This window comes from Lissotriton helveticus, chromosome 9 (assembly GCF_964261635.1).
Source record: "Lissotriton helveticus chromosome 9, aLisHel1.1, whole genome shotgun sequence".
In the NCBI taxonomy this organism is placed as follows: domain Eukaryota; kingdom Metazoa; phylum Chordata; class Amphibia; order Caudata; family Salamandridae; genus Lissotriton; species Lissotriton helveticus.
In genome coordinates this window covers 630121779-630138406 of record NC_136070.1, presented here as the reverse complement: position 1 = coordinate 630138406, position 16628 = coordinate 630121779, and the positions used below count along the sequence as shown (strand labels likewise).

General features: G+C 44.1%; 1 protein-coding gene across 1 annotated transcript in view; it reads right to left on the bottom strand.

The window, feature by feature from the left end:
• The window catches only part of LOC144782883 (uncharacterized), a 76579-nt gene that overhangs the window by 10780 nt on the left and 49171 nt on the right, over window positions 1–16628 (bottom strand). The window contains exon 2 of the mRNA XM_078662137.1: window positions 6432–6521. Within this exon, the coding sequence (XP_078518263.1) occupies window positions 6432–6521 (90 nt within the window). The remainder of the gene's footprint in view (window positions 1–6431; window positions 6522–16628) is intronic.

The following is a 16628-nucleotide window of genomic DNA, read 5'->3' as shown; positions in this document are numbered from 1 at the left end:
CTTCATACGTTCACCTACACTAGATTCTCTAGATCCTACGGAATCTATGTCGCCATTACAGTTCGAGCTTTTTGGTAATGACCATAGTTAAAGCAGTACTAAACAGTACTTTCCAAATTAGCCAAGCCACAAGAGAGTGTGACGTTACTTTGAATTAGAGGAGAATGTTCTTTCCTGGGGTTAAAGAATTAAGACTGGGACACCACTGACCACTGAGAAATAAATTTGCATGGGAAACTCCAAAATACTTCCGGTTCGGTTGACCTAGGGTGTATGATCTTTTTAGCCAGTACTAAGTTTCTTCGCCTCACCACAGAATTTAGGATTTGATCTTCTAGAATGGGCTAATGTAAGGTACAGTGCCACAATGTTGTCCTATTCTGCAAACTCTTCACATGTTTGATACAGAATTATTGGATAGAGTGAGGTTGTACCCTGTAAAATCTGTTGTTTCTGAGCATTAACACATTGGTTAGAATGTGTGGAATCACATCAATATGCCCTTTGGTTTCATGTATACTTTCTGTACACCTGCTCAAGATGTCCATGCATGTTACCTTGTATTGCATTATCTCATCTTATTCAGTTCTCTCTTCCATGTTGCAGATGACAATATGTTTCTGTCTGAATCAGTTTTTTGCATCTTCACATACATTTTCAAATGTTCACAAGGAATTAAGAACTATAGATGATTTAGTTAATGCCTAGATTAATAATAGCTAAGGTGCATACTGAGCCCAAGACCAGGTAGGTGCAGTTGACCGAAAACTAGGGAAAATGTAGCCCTTTTTTATGCCACACAGTGTTGCATACAAATACACTGTGTAGCTGCAGTGGAAGAATAACACCACAGAGCCATATCTACTAAAGATTGGCCAATTACTGTAGTTATCCCCTGTGCTGGCATTTAAACAAGGAACCCTGTGGAATCAACACCCTTGCACCATGATGTAGAGATCAATGTGCACTGTCAAACGTAGGTTTTGTACTAGAAGCATACCCTTTCCAGTACAATTGTTTATGCCTCCATAAACTAAGAAGGGTCCCATACATTGGATGTGTGTTGTGCTCTTCAACATAGAGGCAATGTGTTCGTTTTTTGTAATGAACGCATTTTCACTTGTTAATGGCTGCTTCAAGGAGGCATTCATTTTTAAGCATAGCCTGGTGTGGCTATTTTAGTAGATCAGGCGATGCAGCAGAACCTACAAGTGTTTGTGCTGATACACCCAAGTGACTCCTAAGTAATGCACTTTTGCTGCACAGTGATGCAAAGTGTTTTTTGCACCCAGAAAAGACACCCTTCTAACACGAATGTAAATGCTAATACATTACCCTACAATTGTGCCCAAACGTTTACAAGGTGAAGCGCTACAGCAGATCTGCAGCTTAAGAATGCAAAAATGCCTTGGAGTTTACCATCTGAAGTGACAAATCACTGACAAACTGTCCTTGCTTCGGTGACAGTGCCCTAAAGAACAGTGGTGAGATTTGAGGTCACTGCCTGTCATAAGGTTGCCTGGAGTATGTCATTGACATGTCGTTGACATGTCATACACAACTGCAACAGTAAAATAGCTTACAAAAAATATGGCTGCACCAGAGGCAGAGCCGGAAGAGCTATGGCTTCAACTTTCAGTAGGTAAAATTAACCCCTCCCATGCTGGTGACGGAATTGCTCTGTCACCAGCCTCGGTCGCGCTGTGCTGGTGACGGAGCGGTTCCGTCACGGGCCGCTCGGCGCGCCTGCATGGCGCTGATTTCGCGCCTGCGCGGCGTGTTCTGATGAGCGGGCGGGGCCGTGACGGAAATGCTTCGTCACAAGCACAGCGCGCCCGAGGCTCGTGACGAGCGGTTCCCTCCCCCCTAGCGCTGCGGCGGAATTGCTGCTGCGGCAAAGGGGTTAAATGTTACAGCCGCAGGTACAGTGCCTTGTAACTATGTGGCTGAGCTGGTGATATATTGTCAATTTCATAGAAAGTACCAAAGGCAGGATAAAAATGGCTAACTCATTCAGAATGCAGACTTCAAAGATCATTAAGGCCTAAGCTCGGCACCATCTGTAACCTCTGTCCAGCTCTACACTACTTGGCACCAATATTTAATGTATAGGAAACGTTGCATAGACCCATTTCACTCATTAACACGGATGCCAAAGTATTTGCCAAAGTTTTGGCCACACAACTGGCTCCTTTTTTATTCCTAAATTAGTCAGTCCACAACAACATGGATTTTTCATGGGCAGGGATACAACAGCCCATGTAAACATGGCCATTACTGCGTTTGACATAGCAGAGACTGGTTCCATCCCACTCGGTATGATACTGTTGGATGCCGAGAAAGCTTTCGACCGAGTGGGGTGGGATTATCTCTGGGCAGTAATGACAACTTTTGGCTTTAATGGCCAATATCTAAGGTGGATACAGGCTATATACGACCACCCAACTGTGAGAATTAGTTACGCTGGCATGATGTCCTCTAACTTCACAATATCCCGGGGCACTCGGCAAGGGTGTCTTTTGTCACCCTTGCTGTTTGCGTTCTAAGTGGAACCATTCCTTTATGCTTTACAGATACAATCTCGAATAACTCCTTTTAAATTTGGCCCTCACTCCCTAAAAATCACAGCTTATGCTGAGGATATTGCTATTTACTCCACAGATGTTGTAGAAGCCCTACATGGGATAACTGATGAAGCCAATAAATTTGGGGCGGTGTCGGGATACATATTAAATGTAAATAAAACACAAATAATATTGAACTATAAACCACTGGCACCTATACAAGGGATATGCAGAGCAGCTACATATCTGGGTGTTAAAATATCATCTAAAATAAGTGAAATAACTACACTTAATTACGAGGCACTATTAAGAGAAATCTCCCTCACATTGAAAAAGTGGCATAAGGTTCCATTGAATGTTATTGGCCGGATCAACCTAATTAAAAGGAAGGTACTCCCCAAATTTCTTTATTTATTCCGATCTATTCCGTTATATTTAAATAATTCTTTTTTTAAAAGGCTCGATGGGATACTTAGTAGTTTCATCTGGGAATATCGGAAAGCGCGCCGGTCAATGGCTTTACTTAAGCTCTCTTTAGATAAAGGTGGGCTCAATCTCCCCGATTTCAAACTATATTTTTTTGCAACTTTCCTTGGTCGCCTCCGTAGCTTATTTAATCCGATAATCAATTTTATTTTCATATATTTATGTTGGATGCTGACTCTAATATGTTCCTAGCTAGAGTAAATGACCCCAATTACTTTAAAAGGGTGAAATTCAAGACCGCAAAAGAGACAGTTACGATTTGGTTCATGATTCTGGCTATGTGTAGAACCACTCTATTTCACCCTAAACTTTTATTATGGGGCAATCCAGGACTCCCTGGAATCTTTAATGACAGAATGGCTAAAATATGGATTGCTTGTGGAATTAAAACTTATGGGGATCTTTATGGTACCAATGGCTTTTTGGACTTCGAAATACTTAAAACTCTTTATAAGCTGACGGAAGCTATGTGATTTAAATATATACAAATTCATGATTATTTTATATGTAAGATGAAGCTGCGGGGAATCTTAGACTCAGATATTTGGAACTGCTTTTACTCAGCCAAGATCAAGTCACTAATTAGTGAAGGTTACAAATGCCTTAACTCTTATAAAACTAATGATTGTGTGAAACTTGCGGAGAAATGGAGTATAAAGCTGGGCTCCAATATAACTGTGAATAAGATTTCCGCTTCTCTCTGCAATATTAATAACTTAGTACAATCTTCTAGCCTAAGACTACAACAATATAAAACGACATGTTTTTTATATCATACACCAGAAAGGATATCAAAATGGTCCATGAATAACTTGCCAAGCGATAGGTCTAAATGCCCTAAATGCGATCTTATAGCGGCTGATTTAGAACACATGTTATTCTCTTGTCCAGTTCTGACTGAGTTTTGGTCAGGCTTGGACAATGTGCTGAAACAAAAACTTGTAAGATTCCCTTCTCTCACTGCACCAATGGTACTATTAGATATACAAACACTTAATATCCTGCAGAAAGATCTTGTAACCATTTTAATGTCATGTGCTAAACTGACAATCGCTCGAGTATGGATATCCCCGAAACCGCCCCGTATTATGGAATGGTGGTCTCTGGTCAAAGAAATTTACACTATGGAGTCCGCTTTAGCTAAAATAAGAGGAGTGGCATCATTAATGAAAATGGATAAAATCTGGGGTACTTTTATTTAAATTGTCTAGTAATATCATTAATTGTAAACATTCTTTTTTTTCTACTGTTTAATTTTTACTGTATTTACAACTGATTGTTTTGTCTTTTTTCTCTGCAACGTTCGACACCACCATTAATATTTGCATTTAATATTTGCATGTAATGATGCTATTTCTGTTCTGCCTTATTGTTTTTTTGTTTTTCCTCTCTCTTATATCTAACTGTATGTTACAATTGCATTTTCTTGTGTTGTTAATAAGATTTAAAAAAAAAAAAAAGGAAACGTTACATAGAAAAAACTTCAAGTGGATATTTTTCTCTGATGTGTGAAAGGCCTGTGAAGATTTTTCACCTGTCTCAACACAATTTCCCATGCTCCTGTACTCCAAGGTCTAGGATCCATGCCACAGCACCAACTATTTTTCGTAACAAAGGTCACCATTTGGTATTGGAATGTATAGGCTACATTTCTGAGTACACGTTGTGCAACTATGGATTTCGTATACAGGACACAGAGAAAGAAACAGTGACCGCAAAGGAGAAACCAGATGAGCAACAACCTGGTTTCTTGTAGGCACATACGTGGGTAGTTGTGAAGGGCGATTAATATCCACATTTATTGGAAATGTTACTATTCAACGCTACCTGTAAATCCAAAGGCTTTTTATCCAATATCATAGCAAAGTTGTGCTCTACAAATTGCTTGGGCCATTTTATTATTTTTAATTCATGTTTGGGCATGGATAGAAGGTCAGACTCATTCAATTTGAAAGCTTAGTAGAGTATGATGCTACTAATAAAACATTTTTCCAGGTTGCTTTTAACTCCCATTCCAGCACTGCCTCCTTAGTGGCTGACAGTATCTGAGAGGGCCAGCTGAAATGATCACCTAAACTTTGAGCTGGCGTTTTCACCAAATTTGACTCGCGAGTTCTTGATGGCCTCAAGCTACAGAAACGTGATTTACCCAGTACATTGATCCACAGACCATCAAGTAAATGTGTGTGCTGCCTGAAAAGTGGTAGAAGGAAAGGTTACAGATTCATTTGAAGGGAAATGAGGGGTCCATGTTGAAGAGGTTGGAATATTAGGCAGGATGCTTGGTGGATCAATCAGGTGACCGGTAGACTTATAGTATGAGGGGACTAGCTTTCAGCATTTGAGCAATAATCTATACCATGTGAGATCAGACCTATGGGAGCGGGATGCTGCTGAAGTCAGTCTAAGAGGCTCTGTACAGTCTTGAAGTCGGTAGGCAGTTCCAGGAGGAAAGCAATGCCTGTTGCAGATGAAAATGTAGCCAGGGTATCATCCCATAACCAGATACGGTCTTGTACAGTGCTCTGTCTAGGTGAAAAGATCAATTGAAAGGAGTCTGGCACAATGTGGTCTTTTATGATCTGTTGTAGAAGGAACACAAATGTATTTTTCTGGAATTTCTGATGGCCAAGGGGGACCTTTAACAGGATATTAGGTCCCAAAAATTCTTTTTTAAGGAAAGAAATGAGGAGTGATTGGGTGTGCATCCTAAATATCGAAACTATAATATCAATGGCACAGAATATTGAGTAGAAAATATTGACTCCAAAGTATCGACAGGTAAGCAAGTATAGATTTTCTATACCAAAACTCCACATAGCTGCATTATATATAGATCAATAGATAGATAGATAGATAGATAGATAGAAAGATATATATATAGATAGATAGATAGATAGATAGACATCTGTTGCCTCAGTAATTCTACCCCATCAGGTAATGTTGGGCAGGCCAGGTTTGGTAATGTTGGGGGCATTTTGGCTCCTTTGGCCCAGGTAGCTGCCTCCCCAGCATAAGAAGTAGAGCAATGAACGGGGGCACAAGACATTTGGATTATCAATCTTACCGTCAGATGATTGGTATTAAATTCACTTATAGCAGAAAAAAACAATATTAGGGTGCAGACTGTGTTACACACAGTTTCAAAAAACCCATCACTGGCATCCTTGAAACATCTTTGACCGCAATGCAGGGGGGTTGAAAGCCACAGAGCAGCTGTACACGATATTCATTATTTCTCGAAGTGAAGAACATTGAGAGTTGAGCTTGTGCACTTGAATGATCAATGTTACCCTGATAAGTGTCTATTCTAAGCCACAGTGATATCCCTTTCAGTCGGGAAAACAGGAGTAAAAGGGGAGAAACAAAAGCCATCATTACCTCACTTTGGATGTTTCCATTAGAGGATCCCTGCCCACATCCATTTTTGATCATCTTCAGTTTCAAGCGAAACTTGTAGCCGTTCACAACCTGATAACAGAAATACATGGTAGTCAAGGCACTTCCCAGAAATGTAATGCTTTTGGTTGCTGTCCAATGTAGAGGAGGCACTTCAAAGTTTGGAACAGAATGATTTGTATACATTTGGTCCCATTCTGTACAGAAACAAAAGACAGTGTGTGACACTTATCCAAGTAATGCAAGGGAGAAAACAAATCCAAAAAGACTCTCAGACAATCATAGCCAAGTATGTCTTCAGTTTAGGAATCGTGGTACTTTAGCACCACTAGGTCAATCGGTTGCATTGGTATCCGAAGAAAATTGATGCTTAGGGCAGGGATTGACAAACACTTTCACATATACTGCAACTTTAAAAGATTGTGTGTCATATCATGATATACGTCAGTGTAATCTTGGTGCACTGACCCTGCTTTGTGCAAGGCGATGTTTCATTAAAAAGAAGCTTTGGTCTGGCATTCTTGCATCATAAATAATCTTCCAGAAAACAAGTGCATAAGCGGATCATTCTGCCAAATCATACGAAAGTGTACAAGCAAGCTGTACCATGAATCTAAATTTGAAACCACATACAAAGCAGGAGAGTGGATTTCAAACATTTAATAAGCCTTAGAAGCAACTGGAAGGAGGTGGAAGATTGCAATAAATATTGCCAGTGTCAGAAGGTCACACACTAAGATACCTAAAGTTAACATTAGGTGCCCATAAAATAATGCAAAAGTCTAGATGTGCTTTCTACATTTTCTTTAAAGAATGTTGCAGTTTTGTTATAGGGAGAATATCAATCAATCAATCAATAGAATCTTTATTCGGCATTAAGAAACACCATAAAAGTACAGTTTAAAACACCATTAATATATACATATAAACCGATTCAATTATAATACATTGACCCCAAACCCTCCCCGCGTTTTGCTATTGTGTTTGGGGTCACTCCTTTCAGCATATCCCTCTTCTCTCTCTTAGTTTGACTGCTAATCTCAAAAAGCTTGAGATGGAGAGTAGGGTCAAGGGGTCTTGTGACATTTGTAAATGTAGAAGAGCCACCTTGGCATGTTTGAATTTATTTTTCTTCAACAAACTAATTAAAAAACGGCGCCTGGGCAATAAATAAAAGGGGCATAATAATACAAAATGAAGGGTATCCTGCGGAGATCGTTGATCGCAGCCGCAGGGACCCTTTGGCTCAGCTACACTAGTAAAACCTACCGGGTCGGCTAATAAATAATGTAAAAGATTGAGCCTAAAACGTGTGATTAAAAATCTATCCTGAGCTTTGTGCATGAGGGGGAGGTACGGTTCCATTCCATCGCTGGTCCTCACTAAGCTGTAATCTTTGATCGACTGTTTACCCCATTCCTTCTCTTCTCTAGAGAGGACTTTGTGCCTAAAAAACTTTGTCTTCACGCTAGCCTTATCCCGACCTGTAATTCCGGTCGGGTTTGAGAAGAGATCTTTACAGCCAATCTTTTCGAAAGCTGCCTTTAGATACTTCAGCCATGGGATGTTCATTCCCCTGTCCCTCACAAGACAGTCCATGATTATCTGTCCAGTCAGTATTGCCTCTGGATTGTCCCAGATCTTTGCCATGCTATCAGGGGTCTGGCCTGGACCCTGTCCTCTATGAACAAAACCTCACCCAGTTCTTCATGAGCAATATGGGAGGGGACACCCCGTGGGACTTTGAGGAGCCTTCTCATAAACTTGTTCTCCTCCACCTGCAGTTTGTTGCAATCAGCAAACCCCCAGAGTTCCGTCCCATACCCCACTTTAGAGTAACAGATTGAATTATATAATTTCATCATTTCAGCCGGGGACCAGCGTCCAAGTCTACGGCCAAAACTCATAATTGCCCCTGTACTGGACACTAACTTATTACAACGCTCCTCAGTTAATAATTTGACATTTAAATGCCCATCAAATAAAATGGCCAGGTACGAGAAGGACTGCACCTTCTGTAGTTTATGGTCACCTATTCTATAGTTGAAACTTTTCCTTGATTTGATCCCTGTTTCCATTACATATGACTTGGTCAAGTTGGCAGACAGCTCTAAATTATTCATAAACTCCACAAAACCATCTATCAGTCGCTGTAGTCCCAGTGGAGTGCGTGCCAACAGTACTGCGCCATCTGCATAAAGCAGAACAGGGATTACTCTTCTGCCTACTCTAGGAGAGTCCACATTTAGGCTTACTAGGGATTGTTCTAGACCATTTATATATAGGGAAAACAGTAATGGGGCCAAGATACACCCCTGTCGCACGCCACTAGTGCAAATAAAGGACTCTGTGCATCCGCCCTCTAAGTTGTATCTGACTTTGGCCGAGGTGTTCCAATGTAGGGCTTTCATAATCTTAATCAGTTCTTGATCTGCCCCAAGAGAAGTCAGTAAAGACCACAGCTTCTCCCTGTTAACGCAGTTGAATGCTGCGGTAAGATCCATAAAGGCTAGGTAGACTGCTTCATTGCTAGCAATAGTATATTTTGCCTCCAATAAATATAAATTTAGACATTGGTCTGTTGTGGATCTTTCAGCCCTGAATCCGTACTGGACATCAGTAATAATATGGTGTTCCTCAGCCCAATTCATCAGGCGATTTAAAATAACTTGCCCCAGAACCTTAGCAGTAACTTCTATAAGGGAAATTGGGCAATAGCACTTGGGGTTGTCTCTGTTCCCCTTTTTAAAGATGGGCACTATTATGGCCGATGACCACGAACGAGGGAGCCCCGTAGCTATAGCAGCATTTATTACTCTTGTTAAAATTGGCCCCAATAGATCCACCTGTCTTAGGAAGAGGTCCGGGGGGATCCCGTCCGGTCCCGGTGCTTTATTTCTAGTAAGACCCAGGATGCCAGCGGTGATCTCTTCCAGGGTAAATTCTAGTGTTACATTCCCCACCCCGTCTCCAACCCGTTATCCGGTGGCTCACTGTTCCCCCGATTATATAGCCCTCTGAAATGCTCCACCCACTTTTCCGGTAGAACATTAGCTCCTATCTGCAAGCTGTTTCCATCTTGGAAGCACGGATTATTAATAATCTTCAAAAAGGTAGTCATGTCTTTTCTTTCAGCCGCTCCTCTCAGGTCCTCCCAGGTTTGTGTCTGGAGAGCACACTTCCCGTGCTTTACTGCCTGCTTATAGTTTAGCCTGCATTGCATGACCCTGTATTTATCCCTTGGATTAAGTCTTAGGGCAACTCTTAGATTTCTCTGTGCAAGGGAACATGCTTTGTCAATCCATCTGGGGTCGTTTTTAAGCTTCCCTTGCCCTGTCGTCTTTAAAAGTCCCTCAATTAGACGGCCTATTTCCTCAAATGACTCTACTAAGTGCGGCCTTCCACTGCTAAGCCTAGGCATTCCTCTAAAACTGTTTCCCTTCTATTACTAGAGACCTAAAACATTTTTCCACATTAATACGTGACCATTTCAAACGCCTGCCCTGGTCGGTGACTTTTTCTAAATTAGACACAGTCCCCCTTTTTGTGACCCTCCTTCTCACTGGGTCTGCTAGAGACAATACTATGGGATTGTGGTCACAAAAACCACTCAGTTCTATTGAAAATTCCAATAGCCTCCTTTTAAACAATTGGGACACTAAAATAAAATCAATGAAAGAGCTACATCCCCTTCTTTAAAAGTGGGGGTAGCCAGTTTATTAGGTTCCACCACCAGTAAATCCATTGTGTGTTCAAGCATGTGATTTTTCATCACCCTAGTCAGCTCCTTTCCCTTCATTGTATGCTCGAAGTGTGGCCCCTCCTCTATGTTACATGAAGTCCAAGAGTCTTTGTTTGGTAACAGTTTGGGGCACAGATGACAATTGAAGTCTCCCACTATTAGAGACATAGGTGCCGTTTGCCCCTGGTTCTGCTCTCTCAGCCAGCTTAATATTTCATCAAGCTCTCTCACTCTATTACCTCCCGAGCTATAGAAATTCACCAGAATTATATTAAGGCTCCTACTTTTAAAACCGAGGCCTATCATATTTTCTGAGTTCCATTTTAAATCAGTCCACCCCCCTTACAAGCACAAATCCACGAATATTAGGAGACCTCCCCTCGCTCTTCCGGCCGTGGATTTACTTGCGGGGATCCCAAACGATTTGTACCCAGCCAGGTGAAAATTAAAATGGTCTACCTCCCAGGTTTCCTGCATACAAATGATTTTAAATTGGTTAATGTATTCCAACCATTCCTGGTTCCGAAACTTGGCTGACAGGCCTGCTATGCTCCAGGATACTAGTTCTATTGCACTCACTGGTGTACTTGCGTAAGAGCAAATGCCTGTAGTTGGCCTGCCAATACCCTGTGGTACCTCATTTCTATGGGTCTTTATTTTTCCTCGAGCAAACTGATATATATTTAGAATGCCTCCCCTTTCCTGCTCCTCAACCTGTGAACTTGGATTTGGAGAAGCCACAGCTGGCACATTTTCTTAGCCTACCGTCTCTCCCTGTAGTCAATCAGCTTCGCTAAGGTGTCTTCCCCAGTGGAGTGGTTCATATCTGTTGTGCAGTGGGAGTGCCGGACCTCCCCCCTCCCTCATTGATGCTACCTGCTGGCCGTGTATAGGGAGAATAATTTAATGGGCTAACGATTTAGACATTCCAGCTTCTGATCGCTACCTGTCTTCTTTTGTTGCACAATGGATTATTTGCATAAACATCAGAGGATATTTGGTATTTTGGGGAGGCGCAGAATTTAGAGTTAGTGCTGTGGGTCCAATGTCCCTCACGCTGGTGAGAACTCCTCCCACTGCTCACTAGGGACAAGTTTCCCTATCCATCAATGCAGCTCCTCACACAGACCATAAATGATAGCCACTCTGCTTGCAGCTGATGGTTTTCTCACACAGCTAGCCACTTCCAGCTCCTAGACTCCTCGAGAGTGCCAGATCCTCACACTCTCCACCAGTTCCAGTTATTTAAAGGCCACACGTGCCATCTACTTTCACTGCTCATCAGTGGTGGCTCTTCACACATTCCCTGGTGTCATTGTCTAACATTGTCACTGGTGCCTCCCCATTCACTGCCTAGTAGTGCCCGCCAGTGCCCGGTACTCGCACCCAGCAGTCCAGCTTTCTTTTCTGCTCTCCAGAGGGTGTCCCTCTTACCGACTACTAAACTCCATTTCACATATTGGCAACCAATACCTTCTTGCTGTGCCTGCTAATGCATCCTCTTCACACTGTTTCTCAGTGCCGGGTCCTCGCCCTGGTCACCAAACATGACCTCCTCAAACTGCAAATCAGGAAAGCAGGCTCCTCACACGATTGAAAGCACCTTAATCGTCATAGTGTTCGCTCCTATAACTGCCCGTCGGGGTTAAACCACATACTACCCACCTCTGCTCCCCAGCCATTCCTGTTACTCACTCTGCTCACTACTAACAACCCTCATGCTGCTCAGTGATACGCAGACCACCAGCTCATCATACTGTCAATCGTGCAATGCTGCTCACTGATACGCAGACCACCAGCTTATCATACTGCCAATAGTGCCATGCTGCTGACTGATACGCAGACCACTAGCTCATCATACTGCCAACCCTCATGCAGTGGAGTAGTGTGGCTCACTGGTTAGAGGCGGCAGACCCGGGAGCAGAAGTCGGCCCGGGACCAGGGTTCAATTCCCGACGCGGCAGGGTCGTGGACTTGGGTCAGCGGACTCGATAATTCTCGCTTCGGTGCTTACTCTAATGAGGGGTTCCACTCGGCAACTCTGGGCATTAGCTTGCCTAATCTCCACAATGGCCCCATCAGTTCCGGGGATTCCTGGCTCCACCTTGGGGGCTCCCAGCAGGGACCATCCCACAGGGAAAGCCAGGACGGGTTCCCCAGAGTTATACAGCGCCAGGAAACCTACGGACGGGTAGCAGTGCGCTTTATAAGCTCAAATACATTTACAAATACATTTACATTTACATGCTGCTCGCTGATACGCAGACCACCAGCTCATCATACTGCCAACCCTCATGCTGCTCGCTGATACGCAGACCACCAGCTCATCATACTGCCAACCCTCATGCTGCTCGCTGATATGCAGACCACCAGCTCATCATACTTCCAACCCTCATGCTGCTCGCTGATATGCAGACCACCAGCTCATCATACTGCCAACCCTCATGCTGCTCAGTGATATGCAGATCATCAGGTCATCATACTGCCAATAGTGCCAGTTCCTCACAGTAACCTGTAGTGCTAACTTCTCACGTTGCCCATCTGTGCCAGTAGCTTGCATTGCCACAATATGAGCGACTCACACTGCCCACCAGTGCCAGTTCTGCACACTGCCCATTGGTGTCTGCTCCTCGCATGTGCCATAAGCGTTAGCTCCTCACACGGTCCACCTGTGCCAACTCTTTGTACTGCTCTCCAATTCCAACTTCTCGCTGGTGACCTAAACCAGCTTCTTACATTACTCACCGGTGCCCGCTCTTCATACAGCCCACCAATGTCAACTTCTCACACTGTCCACTTGCCTCAATTCCTCACGCCAGTGAGTGCTGTTTTCACCTTGTCCACCAGTGCCAGAGACTCTGTTGCAACAAGTTCCAACCTCTTATACTACCCCTCAATGCTGACTCTTCACATACCCAGCGGACTGCCGAAAGGTGCCTGCTTCTCCTACCACCCGCAAAAGTCCGCTTCTAACACTGGCCACCTGTGCCTGCTTCTTACAGTGCCAGTTTCAGTGCTTCATACGCCCCCCCCCCCATATGCAGGCTGATCACACTGTCTACTAGCATCAGCTTCCTATACTGCACAATACCTTCCCATTCTCACATTGCTTCACTTTTTCAGGCCCTCACATTGTCCAACCGTGCAATCATCTTCTACAACTCAGATTGAGTTCCTCCCCCTACCCACGCTCATTACACTGCCCACTGGTAACAACGCCTTGGCCAGCTTTTCACACTGCAGATAAGTTCCAGCTCACCACAATGACCACTAATGCTTACTCCTCACACAGCCTACCAATGCATTTATCAATCACCTACGAATGCCAGCTTTCCATGCAGTCCACCACTTCCTGTTCACTTTCCACCGCATTCAGGTCGTTGTACACAAGAGTGTGAGATTCGCACACCATCCACCAATGCCTGTGCTTCTCAATGTCTATCAACATCAAATCTCTTAATGCTCACAACTGAAGGCTACTCTGTTCAAAAGTACCAGCTGACCATACGGTCCACCACAGCCCATTCCCAATCCTGCCCACTGGTGCCAGCTCTTTACCGTACCTGCTAGTATCATTTCCATGCATCTTCTGCCAGTGTCTCTTGCTTACACTGCTTACCAGTGCCACCTCACACACTGTCCACCACTGACAGCTCTTCACCCTGCCCCCCAAAGCCAGCACCTCAGAGGTTCCACCATGCCTGCTCTTCAAACAGAGGACTAACATTTGCCTCTAACACTGCTCAGTAGTGAAGGTGCATTACTCTGCCCATCAATGTGAGCACATACTGTCCACTGGCAGTCTCCCGCTCCTCTTTCGCCAGCATTGCGACGTCTGTATGCAACCCAACAGTGCCATCTTCTCACAAACACTACCAATCCCTGGTTATACTAGACTACCCAGACTTCCAGGTAGTGATTTCTTCTCACACTGCCTAACAGTGTCTGTTCCTGAGTCAACCCACCAGTGACAGCTCTGTACATTGTTCACTAGTACATGTTTTTCACATTGCTGACAAGTTCAAGCTACTCACACTGTCTTAGGTGCAAACACTGTCCATCTTTGTACCGAGACCCTTGATTGGTGAAACAGCCCCAATACCAACAGGTACGATTTGATAGAAGTGAGAGGGGATGAACTCTGGGGAAGAGAGAATGGCCCGTGACAAGGACCACAAGACCCCTGTCAGGACAGAATGGATTGCTACATGAGGGTGATAGCTCTCTCCCGATGAAGGACGCTACTCCTGTGATGCCTGAGAACGCTGCCCTCCTCCTCGCTAGCCAGTCATCCCTTGATGTCCTGGAGGGGAGGGTGGGTGAGGTGTGTTCTAAGGACTCCTTCCTGTCTCAAGACAGCCGAAACATGGCAAAAAAGGTTACGTCTGCAGAAACCAGATTTTTGAAGTTGGAAGACACAGTCTAGCGCCTCCGCAAAGAAGTTGCGCGGAGGCCCAGGCCACTGCTAGGGACGTGGAATAACATCACATAATATGGACATTTTTAAAGCGCACATTCACCCCATGGTATCTTGACGCTGAATAACAGATGTTTATTATAACTCAACTCAATGGTACAAGAGAGAGGAAGATGTGGAAAACCGCACCTGATTCACAACCTCAGATTTGTGGGGTTTCCATAGGGAGTTGAGGGCCAGAATGTGCCATGGTTCCTACATGAGTGGTCGCAACAGATCCTACCTCAGGATACATTTTCCTCCTCTTCGAACAGACACCCCACGCTTTGGGGGGCAGGGGCTTCTTGAACTGCCAAGGCAGAGATAGGGTCCTTTCTAAAGTACACAAGATGGGGTAAGTGCACCATGAAAACTCCAAGATCCTGATTTTCCCAGATTACACCCTGGAGACTCAGTGGCAGAGGCATACATTCCGTTCTGTTAAGTCTAAACTGGAAAGTCTTCATCTAAAATATATGCTTTAATTTCCAGCCAAAATGAAGGGACTGTTCCGGGGGAAATCAAATTTCTTTCAGACCCCTGAAGCAGCATGGGAGTGGTTGAGGCATGCCCCAGGCTGCGCAGGACAAGGAGGGTGAACCAGGCCGCCACCTGATTACGTGATAGGGGGCCAGACCCAAAGACTTGCAATGGCCTCAAAGGAGAGCTCGCTGCTCAGAAAAGAGAAGTATGGGCAGGCGCAACAGAGGTCAAGAGATGAGACAAGAGGCATCCTCGGAGTCAGAAAAGGACAGAGTGGCTGTGATAAAAAGAGCAAAACTGTTAGTCTAGAAGGGGGATCCACACATGGTTATACAGGAGACGATCAAGGGACGGATTTGGAGCGGCATACAAGACGGTCCTTCAGGACCGAGCTCAGAACTTGATAGCCCAGAAGAAGAGGGTGGTAGGCGCCCTAGAATGGCTTGAAGGTCAGTTGTTAGACCTTGAGGGGAACGTAAGACTAGACCACCACTCCTCCAGGCTCAAGAAACTGGACATCCTCAGGGAAGAATATCAAACTCTGCCCACAGGACGGGGCTAAGACCCAAATGTGGGCTACTTTACACAGACGTTATGATTCTGGTGATAAAGCAGGGAAGCTCCTTTTCTGGTTTGGGAAAAAGGAGGCAGAATCCAGACGAGTGCATCAGATAGTCGGGCCAGGGGGAGAAAGTGCGGACTCTGATGAAGCTATAGCTAAGACCTTCACCCACTACTACGAGGATTTCTATAAAGCCCGGCTATTACGGGAGCTACCCCAATCGAAACATACTTGGCAGTCATATATTACCGGAAATAGGAGAGGTTGAGGATCAAACGGCATCGAGCACACGCTTTTCAAACCGTTGTTAACCACAGCGGGATTAAATCACTACGGCAGGCGATACGGGCTTCAGCTTTGGAATCTCTCTGTTCACCTCAAGGTTGGCAAACACCCATCTTGGGGTTGACACATTGTGGCAGTTCATTGATAGGTGTCCGACCACGGAACGTAAAGTCAAGAAGAAAATAACTCAAAGAAATATTGTATAACGTACCCCTGAAGAAGGGTTCCGCAGAACCCGAAATGCATTGGGTTGTCTTTATTTTATTGTCATTATGAAATTCATTAATTTTTGTTATCATCAACTTTGTATGTTTAAAATGTATTATGTTTAAATAGCGGCCATGGCAAAACTCAACTTTAATAAGATCCTGTGGCCCAATGGCATTCCAGCAGAACTTTTTTAATGCTATTGGTACCTCATCTTCTAAATATGTTTCTAGAAGCAGGTAAACACGGCACTCTCCTGCCAAATCTCAGGCGGGTGGTTATAGTGGTACTGTCCAATCTCACTACTCAACACAGAGGTTAACATTTTAGCCACAATACTGGCCACTGGGCTACTGCAGGTGATCACATCACTGATCTATAAGGACCAGTTCAGCATTATGCCCTTCAGGACGACACGCTACAATCTTAGACGGACACACAACT